The sequence below is a fragment of the Electrophorus electricus genome, chromosome 5, assembly GCF_041902795.1.
Source record: "Electrophorus electricus isolate QZ-2024a chromosome 5, ASM4190279v1, whole genome shotgun sequence".
NCBI classification, from domain to species: domain Eukaryota; kingdom Metazoa; phylum Chordata; class Actinopteri; order Gymnotiformes; family Gymnotidae; genus Electrophorus; species Electrophorus electricus.
The window spans coordinates 4,757,501-4,780,000 of NC_137501.1; the positions used below are offsets into that span (position 1 = coordinate 4,757,501).

At 43.0% G+C, this 22,500-nt stretch overlaps 3 protein-coding genes across 8 annotated transcripts in view; 2 read left to right on the forward strand and 1 right to left on the reverse strand.

Moving 5' to 3' along the window:
* The window catches only part of whrnb (whirlin b), a 48,289-nt gene extending 44,249 nt beyond the window's left edge, over nucleotides 1-4,040 (forward strand). For 2 of the 3 annotated variants that reach the window (XM_035530289.2, XM_035530288.2), the window contains one exon: nucleotides 1,784-4,040. In XM_035530289.2, the coding sequence (XP_035386182.1) occupies nucleotides 1,784-1,966 (183 nt within the window). In that variant the 3' untranslated portion in view covers nucleotides 1,967-4,040. The remainder of the gene's footprint in view (nucleotides 1-1,783) is intronic. The other variant, XM_081715143.1, reaches the window with a different exon arrangement.
* A 595-nt stretch (nucleotides 4,041-4,635) lies between these two features.
* Nucleotides 4,636-20,147, reverse strand: stxbp1b (syntaxin binding protein 1b). 4 transcript variants are annotated; one of them, XM_081715144.1, is made up of 19 exons: nucleotides 19,995-20,147; nucleotides 16,685-16,734; nucleotides 16,423-16,504; nucleotides 15,924-16,000; nucleotides 15,318-15,396; nucleotides 13,903-14,006; nucleotides 10,926-11,074; nucleotides 10,650-10,734; nucleotides 10,320-10,450; nucleotides 10,056-10,163; nucleotides 9,707-9,767; nucleotides 9,497-9,562; nucleotides 9,339-9,419; nucleotides 8,128-8,266; nucleotides 7,802-7,911; nucleotides 7,408-7,605; nucleotides 7,224-7,309; nucleotides 6,949-7,103; nucleotides 4,636-6,264 (listed from the first exon to the last, which is right to left on the reverse strand). In XM_081715144.1, exons 1-19 carry the CDS (start codon nucleotides 20,104-20,106, stop codon nucleotides 6,158-6,160), a joined length of 1,980 nt encoding a protein of 659 aa, XP_081571270.1. In that variant the 5' UTR covers nucleotides 20,107-20,147; the 3' UTR covers nucleotides 4,636-6,157. The 4 variants fall into 4 exon arrangements, with proteins under 4 accessions (XP_081571270.1, XP_026866660.3, XP_081571271.1 ...); XM_027010859.3 differs by having other exon boundaries at nucleotides 7,504-7,605; nucleotides 19,995-20,146; XM_081715145.1 differs by lacking the exons at nucleotides 16,685-16,734; nucleotides 19,995-20,147 and having other exon boundaries at nucleotides 15,302-15,396; nucleotides 16,423-16,485.
* Nucleotides 20,148-20,988: 841 nt separating this feature from the next.
* The window catches only part of niban2b (niban apoptosis regulator 2b), a 20,372-nt gene continuing 18,860 nt past the window's right edge, over nucleotides 20,989-22,500 (forward strand). Inside the window, exon 1 of the mRNA XM_027010899.3 lies at nucleotides 20,989-21,367. Within this exon, the coding sequence (XP_026866700.3) occupies nucleotides 21,313-21,367 (55 nt within the window). The 5' untranslated portion in view covers nucleotides 20,989-21,312. The remainder of the gene's footprint in view (nucleotides 21,368-22,500) is intronic.

Below are 22,500 nucleotides of genomic sequence, written 5' to 3' on the forward strand. Positions count from 1 at the left end.
TTCCTTTTCTGCAAAGCGGCTTTGCTTCAAAGTGTGGCTGCCTCTGTGTAGTATAAACCCACAGGATTTGGCCAGTTAATCCTATTTGTATAGGGAATGAGATTTGTAAAGTTTGTAAAGAACACATAAACACACGTACATTGTAGGCTGGAGATCTGCATTTCTGATCGTAAAGGAAGAGGTGGGGTTTGTGGCGAACGAGACCCTTTTTGCTGCCAGACCAACTCTTTTGGGCTGCGTGTGTAAGCATGCGGGAGAGATTTCCATCGCAGTAAACTGCTGACTGATAAGTAGGTGCTTCATTGGTGCCCAGTGTCCTGCAGAAGTCAATTAGTGGCTCTCACGCTGCCGAGCCTTGATTAGAGCCGGCGCAGGGCAGCTTGGGGCAGGCTCTCTTTCTTCCCATTACTTCTTGGTCAAGAGTGACCTTGAGGGTGACGTGGGATGCTTTAATGTGTGCATGATTTCCTGAGTTTAGTTTTAAAATACTTTGTCCTGCTCGGAAATGTGGCGGGTTGACTGGCTTCGAGGCAGTGGTGTGCTATTCCTTGCTATCCCTGAGCTGCTGTTCTAAATCAGTAATTATTAATTCACATTAATAATCATCAACTATAATGCCAGACTTAACATTTTCAAAAATAAGGCAAACACTCCAGCTATTACCACCCTGCTAAATTAAATGAATAATTCACAGAAGGTGCGGATGTGCTGATATCCAGAATTCTCCTGTAGTGAGAATTCTCCTGTAGTATTCTCTTTAATGTAGGAACATTTACATTGCCTTCAGTCTCTTTCTGACAATCTTGGTGGTGATGTAATAAAACTCTTCATGAGAACACTGACAATTGCATTTTGATTTCTTTTTCATTGTGCTGCTGATAGTGTTGATAGTGCAGCCGAGAGTCTGCGCTGACACCTAATGTAGCACTGTAAAATCTGACTGTGCTGACTCGTCTCCTGGGTTGAGACAATCTGTCACTTTAGCACTTCTAACCAAGGGCCAGTGGGATGGGAGCCGCTGCATTGGACATGGTGTAGCTGCACTGGAGGTCAGGGGGTATAGCTGTGTTGGAGGTGGGGAGGTGTAGCTGTGTTGGAGGTGGTGGGGATGTAGCTGTGTTGGAGGTGGAGAGGTGTAGCTGCGATGGAGGTAGGGCGGTGTAGCTGTGTTGGAGGTGGGGGGGTTTAGCTGCATTGGCGGTGGAGAGGTGGAGCTGTGTTGGAGGTGGGGGGGTTCAGCTGCATTGGCGGTGGAGAGGTGGAGCTGTGTTGGAGGTGGAGCTGCGACGGAGGTGGAGGGGCTACAGAGGAGACGTAGGTGACTTTCTGGACCACAGTGCTAATGGCTGCTGATGAGAGCACAGGGGTGTAGGCGCAGAGCTGTCAGGCCTGGCCCCTCTCCAACCATCTGTCAGAGAGGAAGGAGACAGTTTTCTCTCTCTCTCTCTCTCTCTCTCTCTCTCTCTCTCTCTCTCTCTCTCTCTCTCTCTCTCTCTCTCGCACCGCCAAACCTGATAGATGCTGCTTATCTGCCCTGACAGAAGGCTACCTAATGACTTCTCAATACAAAGTGCCACAACAGGCCCAGTGAGCATTCATTTGTCTTCCCTCTTTCCTCTCTTCTCTCACGCACTTTTGATAAATGCTCCAGTTTTTTTCTTCATCTGGATCTGTCACTCTTCCAGGTGTCACATTCTGTAAATCCAGTGCTGTCCTCTCTCTCTCTCTCTCTCTCTCTCTCTCTCTCTCTCTCTCTCTCTCTCTCTCTCTCTCTCTCTCCCAGAAAGGGGGCTCGGCATATCTAAATGGGAAGCTGAGGGTGGGACAGGTGATTCTGGAGGTAAACGGGATGCCCCTGAAGGGCATGGAACATCGAGATGCCACACGCCTCATTTCCGATGCTTTCAAGACCAAAGAGAAAGACCACATCGACTTCCTGATCGTCGAGTTCAACGGTGCTCTGTAAGAGGTGACCGAGAAAAGCTGCACTTGAGCCAAGAAGGTGAAGAGACCTTGCACTTTATCGAACTTGAGCGAAGGAATTCTGGGTACGAATGTGTGCAGCATGACTCAGTGTCAGTGGGATTAGACCAAAACTGTCTTTCGACTTGTCAGATATTCCGCCCCCCCCGTGAAACAATGACTTCCAGGCACCCTTTTTAAGGTCGGAGTAACGACATCAGATGTCCCCAGTTGCCTTTCCATCGAGTGACTATGTTCTCATTAAGCTCCTCCTCCTCCCTGCTAGGAGCTGACGTACGCCCCAAAGGGCCACCCTGGCGCTGTATCTGGGCCACGGGGGTTTATGATGTTGGGTAATATGATGGGACAAATGAGGGGTTTTATATTGTCTCATGAGTGCAATCTTGATTCAGGCCATGCGTTCAAGGACATCCCACACTCACACTGCTGCCTGGCACTCGCCAGAGCCTTGTGCCGGTAATCCATTCCGCCTGAGCGCGATCGTTATTGGCGACTAGAGGTCCACCCCGATTCCCTCTCACTCCCATCATTTATGAGATGGTTAGGGGCTTATAGTGCTTTGGACACAGCTGTAGCCAAACAGAAAAAATATTCTAGGCTGAAGAAAAGCTGCATGAGACTGTTTCCAGAGTGTATGGTTCGCTGGCACACTTCAACTCATCCACCATCACCTGTAACCTGACACAGTTTAACAGAGGATACTAAGAGATTCATTCAGTGCCCTGTATTTTAGCGACAAGGAACAGTAGGATATTGTAATAAGAAGGAGTGTTGTTTTGTTTCCTTTCATTTTCTGCAGCTATTTGAGAGTGCCACATTTGAGTTGTTTTAACGATGTAGCCGCTTAGTTTTGCAAAGGCGAGGTTTTGGCGAAGGGAACTAGAGATGCAGGGGAGTTGCACCAAACCAATGGCTCTTTATCCACCAGTTTAGGGCGAGACATGGGGGAGAACAGAACGAGTCATTCACCAGCTTAGGGCGAGACATGGGGGAGAACAGAACGAGTTATCCACCAGCTTGGGGAGAGACATGGGGGAGAACAGAACGAGTTATCCACCAGCTTGGGGAGAGACATGGGGGAGAACAGAACGAGTTATCCACCAGCTTGGGGAGAGACATGGGGGAGAACAGAACGAGTTATCCACCAGCTTGGGGAGAGACATGGGGGAGAACAGAACGAGTTATCCACCAGCTTGGGGAGAGACATGGGGGAGAACAGAACGAGTTATCCACCAGCTTAGGGAGAGACATGGGGGAGAACAGAACGAGTTATCCACCAGCTTAGGGAGAGACATAGGGGAGAACAGAATGAGTCCAGGCTGAGAGTGGCTCAAGCCTCCTGTTCCTCACCGCTCTTCATCGCTCTTTTCTTATTTGTAACAGTGGCTGCATTGTTGGTTAGCCTCAAAGGCATTGTGGGGTTTAGGTCATGATGCTCAAAGCAATGACAGACCTGTTTTAAGAATGTCCTGTGATGAGATGTTTAGACTGATGTGATATTGACATATTTATTGGTATTTTTGAGATAAACAAATATCATTCAGTAATATGCAGTTCTTATTTGTTTATCTAAATGCATCTAATAACCCCCAAAAGGCTCTATGTAACATACAGAGCATTACTGTAAATATGAATATATTAAAGCTGTATATATTGGTAAATATATTTTATTTAACTATTATTGATTTGTAAATGCAGTCATGAGCTCATGATTTCAGTAACTTTATCAATGATATAATGACCTTTATTCCTGTATGTACTCAAAACCTTACCTTATAGGGTAGATGAACTTTAATACAGTGCAGTCTGTAGGTGATGTTCTGCTTCTCTGCAATGTCTGAGCCAAGAAAGTCACTGGAAGAGTTGACAGTTCTCAGCGCTGTTTGAGATGAAAATGGGAAATCTGGCTTAAGAGCTTTCAGCTCAAGTTACTGATTTGAACAAAGCAGCCCATTAATTGTGTAATTAGAGACTGACTCAGCATTTTGCTGTTGTTGCTTGTAATATTTATGGTTCATGCTACTTTGAAAACATGAATTAAAGATTTAGTAACTTAAGTTTTGTTTTTGCTTGTCTATCCAAAAATATAAATCCTGAACTTTTTTTTCTGCTTTTCTAGAATGATCACGGTAAAGCACCCACTGTGCAATTAAAGAACTTCTTTTGGTGACTATCCAGAGATGATCCCTACCACTTGTGGTATTGCTGAGTTTTGAATGGCTTAATAGCGCCCCCTTGTGTCTATCCTATGGAGACAATGACTTCCAAGCCAAAGCGTTTTAAAAATCTCATCTTTTCGCATGTCTCTGCCCTGAGCAACAGCAGTACAGCACACAGGGCACCTGATTGCACAGTAGTAAAACCCCTGAGCTTATCATCACCTCTGAAAGAATCATCTTTAGCCTCTGGTTTATGAGGCCCTAATTAGTCAAAGTTCGTTCTGTTGCTTGAGAGGTCCCAATTTAACATGGATGTTGTGTTTAATGATGAATGCCAATTTATGAATTTATGGAACAATTTTAGGGTTCGTGATACTACTACTACTACTATTACTAATAATAATAATAATAATAATATTTGTGTATAGCACTTTTTAAACAAGATTCACACAGTGCTTTATAATAGGGTACAGTAGAGAAACTATGATACTAATAAGAGTTATTTTGTACAGAGACCATTTTATTAGTTAGTTATTTGATAACATTATTATAACATTCAGAAAATGAGATGTTTGTTTCACAATGTATTTTTCTATCATAATTGTGTTATAATTTACATTTCACTTTTCAGTCTAAATACTAGCTGACAAACACAACAATAATACAATGCATACTACTAATTACAAAAATACAATGACTAGTGAACATAACCCAGAACTAGTCTGAAAAGGAGCATTCAGGTAACAGCTCAAAGGACACGTGTGCTTTGGAGAGAAGGGTTCAGCTGTGAGCTAGGTAGTTAACTCCTGACAGGCAATCCACAATTCAACACCTGTGAACACATGATGGGTAATGTAGTCTGCTGAAAATTGTTACTGATCTTAAATCTTTTTAAAACCTCTTAAGACATTGGGAGAAGTAAAAAGAGGTTTATTTGCAGTATATCTCAACTCTGACATGCTTTGAAACTTTTTTTCTGTGATGAAAATCTGCTCACTGGACACTATTAATCATGGGCCTACGCTATCTGAGGCAGTGGGTCAGCCTGCTAAAAACACAGCTCTTTCTGTTTGTGTGCCATTCATTTAACAGCTACTCTACAAACAAGTGCTCTGACAATGTTACACACATACTTAGCATATTATTTTATATTACGCACTAATTATATGCACAGTGGCATCATCTATCTATGTTTACTACTTTCACAAATTCAACTTGCTAAAAAATTCTCTTTGTATTTCTGAAAATACTATAAATTAATACCAGTATAAATCTAATAGTCTAATATTCTTTTTTCACTATCACAAAATAGTAATACAATAATTCCACCACCCTGATTACCTTTAGCTGAACTTCTGAACTGAGGAGTGGATGGTGCCCATTAACGTCTTCTGAGCTCTGTAATGTGATGTTGAGCAGCATTTAAACTGGACACCAGCTTGCCTGATCAGTCTCTGAGGGCTTTGGAAATCAATTCCATGCCTCATTTTACACACCAAATGAGTGAACACTAACCTGAGGGTGACGTCAGAGCCGTGTCATGAGCGTCTGTCATGGTGCACTGAGTGACGGTGGAACCATGGGAAGGTCTGGGGGTATGAAACACTGTGCTCAGATCAGGTGAGTATAGATGACACTGCTCCTCTCAGTATGAAACACTGTGCTCAGATCAGGTGAGTATAGATGACACTGCTCCTCTCAGTATGAAACACTGTGCTCAGATCAGGCGAGTATAGATGACACTGCTCCTCTCACCCATGCTCATAACGGTGGCCTGTAGAATACTCATGGGTGCAGCTACCGAAAAAAAAACACCCTTTTCTACTAAACTGAAATGTCAGAGCAGAAAGGTTCGAAAGGGCTCGTTCTGGATGCTGGTATCTACTTGTGACACCAGCAGGCAGAGAGGGGGAGAGACACAACGGGGCTCTTCTGCTTGTGATGGATGGAGGCCCCGCTCAGGTAGAGCAGTGGCTGGGGGAAGGCTCTCTCATTCTCTCCCTCTTTCTTAGCACTCAGTTATCAGCGCTGACCCGGTCCTCCGGAGCAGCACTGGGATCCAGAAAGTCCTGGTGCTGGAGGTCCTTCAGGTACTTTGTGGGGGTGATGGTGTGCGTGGAGCCTGTGAAGGTCAACAGTTTATGTCACACCCACTTCCTGCTTTTGACATCTTCATTAGCCATAAAGTGCCACATTTAGTTGGTAATGCTTTAACTCCAATTACATATGCTCAGAAAATGTAGCCTTGTTCATCTTCAAAGCAATTTGTACGGTGTGCATCTCAAATGGATCTAAAAGCCCAGTGCACACCGAAATGTGAAGGAGCTACCTTCCTCTGCCTCGCATAATTTTCTTCTGTACAAGCAAAGTGCTCGTTACCCACAGACGTTTTTCCGAAAAGTCAATATTGATATATGCATCTTCAAAATGACAGGAAATTATAGCTCATTCCACGTCCGACATGCTGCCCGTGGAAAGGGGAAGACTAAACTGCAGCACTCTGCTTAATTGCCAGCCAATAAAGGTCTGAGCCAGAGCAATGCTTCTCATGCCCAGACACGTGCCCTGCCGTTCCGTGCTCTACACGGCCACGCCAACAGAGTCGAGGCAGAGGAGTCGTGCTTTTGGACTCTCTATGTCTGCACAGATGTCCAGAGGAAGCAAACTAAGAGAGAGGATGAAGCAGGCTGCTCCGGTATGTGCTGTGGCTTGGCATTGTGATGCGTGAAAGAGAAAGCATGGCGCCATTTGCGACAGCTAAGTACGCGCAGCACACAGGTCAGCAGCAGTTTGGACCCCGGCTCACCAATGATGGCCTCCCATTTGCCGTTGGCCTGCGTGACCTCATAGGCGCAACGCATCTCGCTGTAGGCCACGCCCCCGACGATGAAGACGATGACTCGGGGGCCGCTTCGCATTTCCCCCAGGTTCTTGTTCTTGTGCCAGTTTCCATAGCGAGCACTACAGGAAGGAGAGGGGAATGTCAGTGAGTGTGTGTGTGTGTGTGTGTGTGTGTGTGTGTGTGTGTGTGTGTGTGTGTGTGTGTGTGTGTGTGTGTGAGAGAGAGAGAGCTGGTGTTACCTGGTAGCTGTGGTGTTTTTGGAGGAAGGTGTGCGGGTAGAAATGTATGGGTATTGTTTTGGATCCAGTTTGTCTTCAACAATGTCCTGTAATAATGTAAATACAGAACAGAAACGACATTCAGAAATCGACGAATGATGAAGATGAACATTTACACTTATTTATTTTATTCAAAGAAACTTACAACTAAAGTATATCTTAAAAAAAAGTATGCCAGTGGTAAAGAAATCAGTTTTGCTCCATGTGTCTTTAGTCCATGTTTGCAGGGTGAGGTACTAGCCTCCATGAGGCCCTTAACCAGAGGCGTCCATCTGGAGAGCTGGTAGGTCTGCTCACTGATTCTTTCTTTGCGATCAGCTTTCTTCTTGCGTGCTGTGACTTGCTGAATAAGAAAGAGACGCAGTCATCTCAATACCTCTGCACACCACACAGTGCCAGGCTAAGGGGGGGGCGGGGTTAGACATACATGCACCATTCTAGACTACTGTGTGAGACATCGGCAGTTGAGTGACTGGGATAACGGGCTGTGAGTGAAGCCAGTGGGGGGGGGGGGGGTTAGTGAAGCAGGTCAGACTTGCCTCGGAGATGACTGGCAGACCCATGTGAGCCATGTTGGAGATGATGTCACTGTCCTCAGGAGGGATCTGTGCATGCTGAAGGAGCTTACACAGGTTCTCCTCCGTTACACCTACAACACACACACACACACACACACACACACACACACACACACAAGTGCAAGAATGAAAGGCATAAACACAAGAAAACAGAAAATAATTGTTTTAATTAATTGAATTTAGAATGATGAGGTATTGCCTGGGATACCTAAACTTAGATATTTATCTGCACACACTAAAGCCATACAGGACATTTGATTAGTAGCCTTGGAGCTGGAAGGCCTGACCGTTCTTGAGGAAGATGTAGAGGAGAATGATCCGGATTTTGTGAAAGATGGCTACGCTGGAGTCCAGGAGGATGGGCACAATAGCTCTCATTGGGTCTTTGATCTTCTCTCCTTCTGCATCTGTACCCATGGCCAGGTCCTGATAGAGATTAGAAGGTCAAAGGTTCACAGAAGGTCATCGGCATGACATGTAACAGGCCACATTACACTCAGTTCAATGTCAACTGAGTCGGATCAGTAAAAATCAATAACACATCAACAACTCCACAACTCCAACAAAAGTGTTAGTTTATTAAGATTTATCTAAGACGTACATTCTGCATGCACAAATTGGGTTTGAACAGTTGAGCAGACTGTAATTCATTACCAAAAAAACCCCAAATTTTCTAAATTGAAATTTTGGAGAGAGACATGCTTAATAATCAAATTCTTAGCTTGCTAATGAACATTTTGTCATGCAGCACATCTAGATCGATTGCAGGCTACAGTACCACAGTTATTATCTGAATGGTCATTTATCTCACGCTTGATGAGCAAGTCTTTTGATGTCCTTAAAAAGTATCCTTAAAAAGAGATGCAATCTCTGGATCATTAACTGTGGATTCTGAAGTGTTCAATTATAATATTAGCCACTCTTTTATTTGTAGGATGATAAATCAGTACCAAAGGAATTCTTTATAGGTCAGTTGTTTATGGGTCACACCAAAAATTGATTTGATTCAGATTTCTTTTGTTCATTCACTTTGTTAACTGACAAAAAAAACCCACTAACACTTCTATTTTTGAAAGCATTCTTAGTTTGTAGCATTTAAAGTCTAAAGTCCATCTCTTGTTCTAGTAATGTTTCAAACAGTTTCAGTGAAAAATTGCTTAATAAAGAATCATGTGTGTGTCTAAGTAACTCTGCCTGCCCTTGTGTATGATTGCGTGTCTGTGTGTGTGTGTTAGAGTGAGTGTAAGTAGGTTGTATCATTTTCTTTATATGGTTTATTCCACTATGCCAACATAATTCTTAAATTAATACCATCCATCTTAGAAACATCTTGGGCATGCCACGTTCTTTTAACCCCTTATATTGCAAGAACTCCACATTTATTATATTTACATGCCTTTCATATTGTCTAAATGTACGTAGGAAATAATCCACAGTAGGTACTGAATATGCAGTAGGATTATTAACTATACACGTGCGCATGTGTGTGTAGTTGTACCTGCTCCACCCGGCACAGCTTGTCCACTGCTGCCTGGTACTGTTTCATACAGTCCTCGGCCAGGTGGAGGTGAGTGGAGTACTGTGGAGGAGAAAGAGGCCGTCTCACACAACTGCACTGACATTGCAAAGTCCTCTCTCAGTACACAACACGGCTACCTTGGTCAGTTCTTTCTGATACTGAGGCATCTTCTTCAGCATTTGAGACAGCTCCTTTACGGTGGCCTGTGGGACACACACACACGTTAGGCGAAGCGTCAGGCGAAGCTTGGTGATGCGTCTCGACCAGAAGGAGGTGTAACACAAAGCTGTATAAGCAGGGGGCCTCTGAGTGAAGGAGGCACAGTAAGAGAACGGCAGCTGACGCACCTTCTCGCCAGCAGTCATCTTTTTGCTGGATGAGAAGTCCTTCAGCGATTTAGTTACAGCCCTACGAGGAAAAATGAAGAAGTGAGAACTGCTTTAAAAGTCATGCTGTGAATCTAACATGCAGATGCAAATCTACTGAGACATTCCTTTGCTGTCCACAGGTGTGTGCTATAGGATTGGTTTAATTCTACTTCAGGCTTGAGGTAATTGCCAAATCCGTGAGGCTGGAAAAAGAATCCTGGGGAAGACTGTTAATTATTGGACCTGAACCACCTGTCCCCCCGCCCACCACCACCACCTCGTGGGAGGGAACTGTCCTACGCCGGCTTGGGCCGGTAGTCACACGTACGTGGAGACCTCGGCGATGTGTTTGTGCCTCAGCGTGACCCACAGATCATCATCCTCGTCCAGCAGGACTTCCTTCATACGGGCGTCTCCCATTCCGCTAGTCTCATACCTGACACCCACAAATACACGCACACATGACTCCACATCAACACAGGCCTAAAAAGACTAACTGCTGTAATTCAGTTAGAATATCTGCAGTTACAGTGTCCTGGTCAGCTTGACAGCGCCCGGTCAGTGTCTGGTCAGGCACAGAGAGTTGGCTTACGTGTAGACATCGTTCTCAATGGGTAAAAGGTCATAGGCCATGGCCTGAAAGGTGAGCTCATGAAGCACTGGGGAGACTGGGTCAAACCCTCGGTCCAAAATCAAGAGCTGAGAGCGAGCTTTATCTGGACCCTGAAAACGGACACAGAGGACGGGTGGGGGGTACAAAATCATAAGGACACAAGGTGGAAAAAGAATCATTTTCTAATCCAAAATGGCGTGATGTGAAAGTGAAGGCCAGGACACAGCACTTTACTGACAGTGGAGTCGCTCACATAATGTGAAGGCCTTCTGTTGGAGGATAATGGACCATTCTGGCTCCCTGACTCACCTCCCCCATGGTAGGGTCATCGGCTTTGTAGCCATCCAGTTTGTCCTGCAGCATCTGAGCCAGGATCACGTTGTCTTTGTACTCTCTACAAACGCACACACACAAGAGGCTCAATCCTATGATTCAGTACAGTCACCACCATTTACTCACAGCTGTTTTTAGTGAAACAAAGGGGACCTCCTGCTGACATTTTGGGTCATGGTCCATGACACATCACTTTGTGTGTGTGTGTGTGTGCGCACACTTGTGTACGTGCATGTGAACGTCTGCTCGCACCCTCTGTATCTGATGGCGGGGTACTCCTTGAGCGTGGCACACAGGGTGGCTAGCTGCTCAGCCACACGCTCCAACATCTGGTTCTTCACATCAGTTTTGAAGGGGCTGTAGAAGTCCTGAAAGGCACCAGCTCTGTCCAGAGAGAACACCTGGCTCCGCCCAGACAGCAGGACGGCCAGTTGGAAATGTTTCGTCAATAAATTGTTTAACGTTTGAGAGACAGTCAGTTAGAGTGACTCAAATACTTTTTCAACAGTATTCTAGTTCAATTGTATCTTGAACTAGAACACTGTTAAAACACAGCATTTGAGTAAATTACAAAGCACTTTTGTAAGAGCATCTGCTAAATGCTGTAAATGTAAATAACTATAGAAAACACGTTTCCTTTGAAACAACCGCTACCATTTCACAGTGCAGGCAGGACTACAGGACAGCAAGACGACCATGACTGTGATGCAGTACATTAGCAGAAATAATAAGCTTAATAAAGCATATTAAGAGAGTGGCCCAGAGACAGTGACCGCACGAGATTTCAACCTGAAATCTCTGAAACACCGGTTGAGCACCAGAGCTGTTCGGGGAGGCCCATCTGTGTTCATTACGCACACTCCCTTTGTCTCCTGGATGTGCCTTAGGACACTCTTTAATCTTAAAGAATGCTGCATACCATTCTACTGAGCAGTAGGTCAGTCCAGCTTTCCAGCACACCCCTGCTCCCCTCTGCACAGAGCATTCTGTCTCATCACAGTAATATGGAGCCACTCCCGATCTCCAAGTTCTAATCTTCTAATATCCTGCAGCCTGTACCAATACGAGAACTCTGTGTAACTCTCTCATAAAACAATATCCTTTACCAATGGTTCTGTCTGTCCCTGGTCGCATGACCATAGCCTCTCCAACCGCCAAACAAGTTCCGCATGTCACACAATCCTGTCTTTCTCTCTGTGTCTCTTGTAATGTTTCTTGTGCCACATGCCACTCACACAACCCCAGTCTCATGCAGGATTATGGTTTGGTTAGGTTTGGTCTTTACAGCCCAGCCTGAGGTTAATTATAGAGGATAACAACAACAGAGGACTGGCAGCACAGCCATGGAGCATCTTAAAAACCTCCCCGGGGCATTCCATCATGGATTCACCACACTGTCCAAGTGCTCATCTGTGACTGAACATGTGACTGATCCAGAGTGACAGTGGTGAGTCTCGAAAGGTTTACAGTCAATTTGTGTCCATGCCTTTCCTGTGTGGTTCCTGGTTAAACTCAACATCAGGGTCTGTGTCTTCACTGTATGCTGGCAGGTGGTGAAGAAGATGCTAGATGAACCGTGCTTGCAGAAAACGCTGAACTGTGTATGAAATGTAATATTCCAGAGGAGTCAGGACGGAGTCAAGAGCAGTGTTTCATGTTGCTTGTCAGATGTCTAAAGAGGATCTTGAGGGATATGTTCAGGTGCTTAGACAATGGCACTGCTTTTGACAGAACATCATGAGCACATCAAATGCTTATTATGAGAATGTTCTAATCATAAGCATGCTACTGCTAGTGCTCAGGCGACATAGGAAGACAGTCAAGAATTATGCACATCTGCAGTCAAACAGGACTGAGGAGGTTTGCTACTCATCACCGCCTCGACTGACGCGCAGTCAGCATGACCCCCATACGATGCAGATATTTCAGCAGAGCACTGCATGCACCGAGCCACTGGTTCACTTTGTTCCTGATGTAATTCCACGTTTTATTGTTTTTTATAGTGTCCTGCAGTCTAATACTGAATTGCTTATGAAAAAGATAAAAAAGAAAAAGCTGCTGAAATATTCTGGGGCAAAAAAAAAAGAAATTGTACACCTCCCTTAAGGAGTTCAGAGATAAAACAGAAATGCAGCCTTTTTCATATTCAAAATCTTCTTCTAGGGATATTGAGAGTGCAGATTATGATGCTTTTGTTCCTACTGTCACAGACACAGCTCCAATAATAGCAAAAAAAGTCCAAATAAAAGTCCAAAAAAGACGGAGAAGTCAATTACAGTTAGCCATAAGCCTCTGAGATCGGCACAGACAGACTGCCTGGCAAAAGATGTTCAAAAGGACACTGTCTTTAAAAAAATGACTAATGCCCATGACATAGAAAATCAAATGATATTCCCATCATCCCACAGATAGCAGTGTTCTCTGCTATCTATGGGATGAAGGGAATATCAATGATGCCAGCTGTGATTGAGCAAATGGATTTGTATTATGAGAGGGGTGTAGAGAAGCTTCAGTCCCTCAGAGCAGTGAAGGAGTGCAAATTATGAGGCCTTTGAGGAACAGGCTGATGTCTCTTGTGTGTTGGTAAAAACTTGGTCAATTATATCAGGAACAAAGTGAACCAGTGGCTTGGTGCATGAAGTGCTCTGCTAAATATCTGTGCTGTATGGGGGCCATGCTGACTGCATGTCAGCTGAGGTGTTGAGGAGGTGTGTGTTGCATATAGCTGTTTATATATATATATGTTGTTTGTATGTATGTATATATATATATATATATATAATATATGTGTGTGTGTGTGTGTGTGTGTGTGTATTATTTATTTGTTTGTTTGTTTTTCTAGCAAACAAGCAGAGAACATATGATGGTGCCTGCCACTGTTGTGGTAATACGGGTCAGTGGGAACGTAAACGTAAAGGTTTGATGCAAAAAATAAAGCAAACTTAGGGAAGGCGGTGGAACTGTGGAATGTTTTCTTTTAGTTACAGTGCTCCTCCATAACTGATCATGTGACTGATGCTGAGTGGCAGTGCTGAGTACTCCAAAGGTTTATAGTCCACTCATCATCAGTGTAGACGCCGAGTCTCATGTTCTTGGCATTCAAAAAAAAAAAAAGCTTTCCAGTAGTACTCCCCCTTCTGCATCGTCCCTCCTTGGCCCCGCCCTCTCTTGACCCTCCTGGCCCATTCGCTACCTGCGCTTCTCAATATTCCTGTACCCAGGCACTGACCTGTGACTCATAGGGCAGAAAGGCGATGTTAATCTCTGTCAAAGTCTTCATCACTTTGGCTGCACGAGACTTGGTCAGCAGGTTGAACAAAGAATCTGGTATTGCTGAAAAAAACAAAAGCAAAACAAAGCAAGAAAATTGTCAGAATTAAAGGCTTGGGAGCCTGAAATACTCCTTAAACATATTCTCTTGCAGTCACTAGTGGATTGTTGAAGTCTTCTAGAAACACCAGAGTTGGTCAATGAATAATGACCCCTTAATGCAGGATTCACTAATAATCTTTCTGACTGTGCTGTATATTTGGAATCAATATATATGTAGTCATGAGCAGTCTGTGATGCATGTCACTGATGGGAAAGTTGGACAGCCAGTTCCGTGTTCCATGTTTTTTTAATGTAGTTTCACTGCTCCGCTCACTGGTTATGACTGATTGTAAAGTCATGGGGTCAGCTATGCAATAGCCTGCATTTGAGTTGAACACGTCTCGCAAGTAGCCTATAGTAACTCCTGATAACATGGCCAGTGGAAAGGGGAATGCCGAACACAACAAAAAGCTGGTATGTGAACACAGTGAAATGGGCATAGTAGATCACTGACTGAAATGAGCATAGTAGATCACTGACAGTGAAATGGGCATAGTAGATCACTGACCGTGAAATGAGCATAGTAGATCACTGACTGAAATGAGCATAGTAGATCACTGACTGAAATGAGCATAGTAGATCACTGACAGTGAAATGGGCATAGTAGATCACTGACCGTGAAATGAGCATAGTAGATCACTGACTGAAATGAGCATAGTAGATCACTGACTGAAATGAGCATAGTAGATCACTGACAGTGAAATGAGCATCGTAGATCACTGACAGTGAAATGAGCATAGTAGATCACTGACTGAAATGAGCATAGTAGATCACTGACAGTGAAATGAGCATCGTAGATCACTGACAGTGAAATGAGCATAGTAGATCACTGACTGAAATGAGCATAGTAGATCACTGACTGAAATGAGCATAGTAGATCACTGACAGTGAAATGGGCATAGTAGATCACTGACAGTGAAATGGGCATAGTAGATCACTGACCGTGAAATGAGCATAGTAGATCACTGACTGAAATGAGCATAGTAGATCACTGACAGTGAAATGAGCATCGTAGATCACTGACAGTGAAATGAGCATCGTAGATCACTGACAGTGAAATGAGCATAGTAGATCACTGACTGAAATGAGCATAGTAGATCACTGACAGTGAAATGAGCATCGTAGATCACTGACAGTGAAATGAGCATAGTAGATCACTGACAGTGAAATGAGCATAGTAGATCAGTCAGCAGAAGCCGACATATCAAAGAAAAACACTCCCTTAGGAAAAAGAAAAAAGATCAGGTATATATCACCTCTCACTGGCCTCACCATCTGTGAAGAAGACATGAGCTGATCTGTATATGGGGGCTCGAGGATCTCGGAAGTCATTAATAAGCCCCTGCACAGACTGAAAAGAAAACCCACCAAACCACATCAATGACAGGTAAAAAAGCAGACTGGAATGTTGATCATGATTAATCTGAATGAGATCCAACTGTTACTTTTAATATAATATAGATATTATTTTCAGTTATATTGCAAAGAAATGTAATTACTGGGGCAGATATTCTCACTAATAATGATTAATAGTGACTGGTACTTTTATAGTATAAATATTGTTCTACCACTCTGAGGAAAAGCCTACAAATAACCAGGCTGTGCTGTGAACATTTTTGACCCAGAGAACACTGAGTTCAGGTCCATGATATCATGTCTCAGATACATACTAAGGTGCTTAGTAGCATGCATCATTGCCTTTCCAGATCGGTCAGTCAGTCAGTCAGTCAGTTTATTGATTCTGAAGAAAATCCTGAAGAGTAACTGTAGAGGACAAACTCTACTTCTGCTTAATATTTAATTAAACTTGTATTCACCTCCTGCTCTGCGTGTGTGTGTGTAGCTGAGAGGGTTCCGGGGGGGGGGGGGGGTGATTACCTCATCAGAAGGGGTTATTAGATAAATGGCTTCCATCATGGGGAGGGGCTCACGCCGTTTACTGATGTCCTCAACAACTGGCAGAGGAAGAGAAAGAAAAGATCTAACCAAAGCTGGGAACAAGGTGTAAATGAGGTGCGGTAAGGAGTGTGTGTGTGGGGGTGTTGGGGGGGGGGGGTGTTGGTTGGTTGCGGTGTTTAAGCACTTTTACAAATGAACTATATTTTATGGGGACCAAATGATCAAAAACTTTCTTGTTTATTATTATGGAAACATGTTACTGGTCCCCATAAGCGAAGCATTCTTACTTACATAGCAACTTTCACTCGACTAATTAAAAGAGTGCAAAGATTTCCTTTGGTGTACCGAGTTTAGGATTTGGGCCAGAGTACTGTGAATCAACAATAATGTTACTGGAAAACACAGTTAAAGGTAATCATACAAGGCTATACAACACATGCATGTGTATGTTTGTCTGGGAGTAGCAGTATAATCTCACTTGTGATTCCTTCTGACATAATATCTGTCATTTTGCAGCAGGATGAGATCATTCTCATGCTGAGTTTGTCCACCACTAGTGCCTGAGAGATGTGATTATTACAGAGAGGTTCAACACAATGAGATACACATTTGTCACTACACATTATATGAGCTACAATCACTACAGATAACATCCATACACAAATAATACACTAGTGCAAACATCTGTTTGCATAAAGTGCATTTCGTCTCTCAGGATCTGTTCCAGAGCAGGAAATTACCTTCCATTCTCCGTTAGTCTTTGCGTTTTTGATGACATCATTTATAATCTCTGTGAAAAGAATACAAGCCAAGTACATGTTAATACAATACTATCTATTACAGGTATTTAAAGGTAACATTATAAAACTAGGGTTATAATTCAAAATGAAGACAATTAAAGGCAATGTTCACCTGGCATAACATTTTCTAAAGATCTCATATTGTATTCTACTGATCCCATTGTAATTAAGATACAGTTTTGTTTTAAATTTATTTTAACTGGCTAAATCCCATGTGATTAAGATAGTGCTAGCAGTGATATGAAAAACATTTATGAAAACACTCTATATATATCAGAAAATGTGTTTGAGTGTTGGAACTAGGACTCACACTCTCTCTCTCTCTCTCTCTCTCTCTCTCTCTCTCACACACACGCACACACACACACACACAACCCAGCAAGCTCACACTTGCATTGTGGGAGGTCACATGACTGAGGTGCTAACCCCCCCCCCCCCCCCCCACAAGCAGCCCCAGACAAAGCCAATCAGCATCTCATACACAGCTATCCAGAAAACGCCTGTGATTTATGAGTTGTCAGTAACTGAAAATCCCAGGAAATTCCTCTTGTGGGTCCTGACAGTGTTGTAGCTTCTGTCGTGATGTGATGGAGTTTATATCATTTTAAAAAAGTTATATCAATTTGGAATGTGGCAAATGGACGAGAGATGAAGACGGTCACAGTATTACTGCATTTGATGTATTATATTAAAGTAGCATAACGCTGATGCATGTTTTTCTAATAAATTCAGTAGCTGGGTACTGACTTCACTCATTTCTTTTATTTCACCTGTGCTTGAGCAAAGACTATGCCAAACGGTCAAGTTAGAAAAAAAAACACCCTGCAGCAGGAGACGCAGCAACTACAGCCCTAATCTCTTCCCAATCCTCTTACAGAGCTGACCCTGCTATTCCTGTTCTCTTTCCCATCTCTCTCTCTCTCTCTGTTTCCCCTTCTCTCTCCATTTACTAAGAGACTACAACCTTTTCCATTGCCCATCCAAAAATCTCCATTAAATGGAGAGATGCGTCACTGTTGCCCTGAATACATGCCAGTGTTGCCGCTGTGGTTATCAGCCCCGTGTGTTGAACTGGGGCAAAACACACAGAAAGAACTCCATGTGATTGATTCAGCACGATCAAGGTGTACAGCAGAATCATACAATGGCAGTCATCCCATGAGCTACAGCCCAATTGTTGCAGAACAAATTAAGTATGCCAGAAAGGTTCAATAGGGTTATTATTTGTCTTCAGGGACTTCAAACCCAGTTCAGACACGCTTTACACTGTCACAATGCAATCTTAACCCAACGTGCAGTTATTAAATTCATACTATAGAATCCAGCTATAACCAGCAGTTTCTGTAGTACTATAGAAACCAGCAGGCAGTTAATCCATGTGTGATCAGTAAGCACTGTAGGCAGCGAGATCGCTCTACCTATAAATTCTCTTGCCAGTTCCTCTAAGGGTATAATGAGGGTTCTCTAAACCAGGCAGTAACATAGTGTCATGTATGACACCTTGTTCCTGTCCCCACTCATAAACATCCCCATAACAGCACAATGCATCATCTCTAGATGAACTAGTAATACAATGAACAAGCACAGGGGCCACTAAACAATTCTTATACCTAACCAAAGGAGCATAATGTCTATAATGTCCATTTGCAAGGCTAAGACATATCTTAATATTACACCAGCTGATGCTGATTAAAACTGCACTGTCTGCCACCTCGCTGTATTAGATTCTGACACCTGCACGTACATGGAAAGGTGAGCAAGCATCTCCATGTGTTCCATCAGCCTTGACTGAATAACCTGAGCCTATCAGCTCCTGTAGCTGCCCTCATAGAACAGGTAGAGTGTGGCACTTGTACCACCAAGGTGTCATGGGTTCAAGTGCACATACAGTCATACTGACAGATATGAAAGCTGCCCTGGATAACCATGTCTGCCAAATGTCATAAACGTTTTTTGGTGTACTGAGTTTAAATTAACTAGAGCACTCGCTGATGTTTTGTGAGAACAGGTCCTGACTCCTGGATGGAATTTGTAAGGAAAGTCGAATGAAGGCTACAGGTGTGGTGGGGATACATTCAGATTGGTGGCTTCCTTTATATTCTCCACAGGGCTGAGGTTTGTTGGAGCTCTTACAGACACGTGATGCACTGAGCTTTAGAAAATAGGGCCAGACTGTGTTTGTATGTTACACCTGCAGAGAAGGTGGTCATCACCCAGCCTTACCAGGTATATTAGTGTTGATGTCTAGTGTAGTATGCATACAAAATGATGTAGATTAATAGATCTTTATCTGTTAAATTTTAGACAAGGTGCTACCCTAATATTGTTCTTTTGTTTACAAAAATTTCTTCATCTTTTCACAAACTAAGATGAACTTGCCCTTTGTAGTCCTCTTCCAAATTTGTATGAACGTACATAACCACTATCAAATTCATTACTATAGCAATAACTAGGCTACACAATTAATGAAAAGGAATGACGTCTTCTGCAATTAATTCATTACTTAATTGATGCATCTCATGAAATACAGCATGCCTGTAGAATACAAAAATGAACAAATCAGGTAAATTCCACCTGTGTGTGTTATATGGGTGCACTGACCAAATTGAAATATTTATATTCCCATTGACCTGTAGGTGTTCAGATCATGACAGAACATAATTAGGAATGTGTACGTACACATGTACGTAAGTATAATACCCAAATGTACTTAAGCATAATAGCCGATATTTAGTGATTGGCAGTAGCAGCTCCGCTCTCATCACTGCTGTCATGTTAATTACTATTGTCACTTATCGTCATATGAGAGTACAATAATCTTTGTATATTTGCATATCGCAAACATAAATAAAAATGAAGCGACCGCGTATTGTTTATGGCAGGAGGCGTTTCCGTCACAAGCGCTCTGAAAGAGCCGTGCCCGCATCGAGGTGCTTTTAATCCGTGGACTGCACGGATTAATCTGAGTCTCTAAACGCTTTGTACCTTTGTCCTTGAGAAGAAATAAATCATAATAAAACGAATAAACTGGACACAACAACTGAAAGTCGACAGCAACAAACTTGAAATAACAGCAAACACGTTTATTAGGCGTAATAAACCTAATGACAACTATCTTTGCTATGTTATATTGTCATTCATACACAATAGAGCGAGAATAATAAAGTTAACCAATCGTTTCACTGAACTTTAACAGTGAATCGGCTGTAAATTGTCCGATGATGTACAACTATAAGAGTTAACATCTTACTTTCTCCAACAATCGCCTTGAGGCCGAGGGGTGGCATGATGCTCCTGTACTTAGCGGCTCCTCCGTTTCCCCGAGTTCGTCCGTCTCCCGTGTTTGCTGGACTTAACCTCATCCACGGGGACTGGCGGGGCGTTCATTCGTTCACGCAAGCGAGACGTGCTTGCGTCGGTGTCTAATGCAGAACCCCACGCCTCCACTGCTGATATACGCGGCATGCAATACTAGCTGATGCCATAGGACATAAATTGTGGGCTACCCATGTGTAATGTTCTTAATTAGGCTTTGATAAATTTGCCTCATACTGCCTACACTAGCATCGTATTCTTTAATTTACTTGTTACTCCGCACGTGTTTCATTGTTTTATTAGTTTTTAAAATTAAATTAGCCTTTTAAATTATTTCAATGTGTTCAGAAAGATTACACTTACCACTTAGGTATAAGAATTTATTAGTGTATAAAAATGCAGTAGAAAGAAGCAATAGTACTGCATGAAATGGAATTTGTACGAAACAATGCTGAATTATTTTGCAGATTTGCCAACTGAGGGCGCCAAACTATACGTTTTGTGCGTAAATCGTATCACTGATGATAAAATATAACGTTTTCGATCAGTGTGTTAGTTAACGAATATTTTGTAAACTTTGTGAGTTGTAGAAACTGCCAGAACGTGTAAACTGCAAAAAGATTCGTAAGTGTTTTTCTTTAAAATGGGTGTGATGTTGTCCAATGCTTTTTGACATCTAAATTAAGTTCTATTTAGATGTGAAGAGGAAAAATACACATTTACCTTAACTGATTCTGAAAACAAAAATTTATTCTAATGATAGGTGCGGCTATATATTAGTATATTATTGGACTGTCAACACTTTAATCTAAAACCCCACCCGTGATTAACAGATGAGGTCACCTTTCTCACCGAAGCCACACCTTCGAGAGACTCGTCGCGCCTATGAGAAGCAAGGGCCTAGATTAAAAAAACAAAACAAAAAACAGATCAGAACCAAGGCCGACGAGGGTGTTAGAGTTTGTGCTAAAGTTTCACGGAGCTCATGGTGAAATGATCTAGCAGTACATTTACTCCTTCGTTCTCACCATTGTGCGCACACGCCTTTGCTCCTAGAGTTGTATCGCTCCACGCTGTTCCTGAGGTATTCGGTTGGTTTCAAAGAGGGAGGAGGCGCTTTGACGCACTGATGAACTTTGTTTATGTTTTATTGTAGGATAAGCGGTTGACCCTCCAGTTTACATTTCCTAGCGGTGCCCTTGAAACAAAACCAATCTACTGAGCTGCTGGATTAAGCAACTAATTTTGGCACGATGGGGGATGTTGTATCAAGCCATCTTGATGAGGGTAAACGGGAAATTATTACAGGTAAGTTATCTCCAGAACATAGGAGGTTGACTAAAGAACGTAGTTTTCAGCACTTTCCCAGATAGACACATTTATAAAGCCTTGAGATTTTTTTTACTTGCTTTGTCGATCTTAAAGAAAGTAACTTTGTTAACAAGGCAAGAAACGTGTATCAGTGTAGCTTCTGTGTACTGGGCAGCCGTTTGGATACTGGGGAGGCGTGGAGCGCAGAAGTGAATCCCGTGCGCCGTTCTGTCGCCGAATGTCTTTTACGCGGCGACGTGGCTTACTGTTTCCTGTTACTTTTACTACACTCAAGCAAAGCTTTAAAGACTAATAATGCCCAACGTCTGGAAACCTTGTTTCAGCTTCTCTGAGAATGTCTAGAGTCAGTCCCTTAATTACCAGTGGGGCTTGAACCACCCAGTCTGAAAGGGAGAGAGAGCTTGCAGGAGTTGGAATGTTTTTTTTGGGGTGGTTCCTGAGGAACTTAATCCATGGCATTTCCTCAAATGCTGGTTGTTGTTTCTGATAATTTAGGTTTATTTCCAGCTGACTACACTGCAACTAGGATAGAAGGTCGACACAGATTAATTTAATGGTTTATCACTGATTGAAAACCACAGCAAAGTTATTGAGTCACTTCAGCAAGGTTCCAGCCCTAACAATGAGATGAAGATGTGCGTGGGAGAAGCAGGAAGGCATGGGATGACATACTGCAATTTGAAGAGGGAACTGGTGGGGATACTTTTCTTTTTGTCACAGGCTTCCAGTTTTACCGTGTTATATAGGCTATGGAATCTCAAGAATGCTCAAATCGTTCATGGAACTTGGAGTGTTTCTGGATAGCGTCACACTAATTAGACAAACTCCATGGTCCTGTAGCAGAGGTCAGTCGAGCTCCCGTTCTGTTCGAGACCCTCGTCAGCCCTGCCCCTCCACCTAGTAATGATTAATTATCTATTGGAAAAGTGATCACTATTGCTGTATTTGTGTTTGCTTATGGGCGCTGCTGCAGAAGCAGTTCCTCTCCTTCATACATTCGAAACCACTGATAAAATCAGTGTGTGACGGTTCATGGCTGAATTTGGTGCTCTGCGTCCCATAATGCTGCTTGATGGTGTATAACCAGTTTTAAAGACATGGACTTCCTC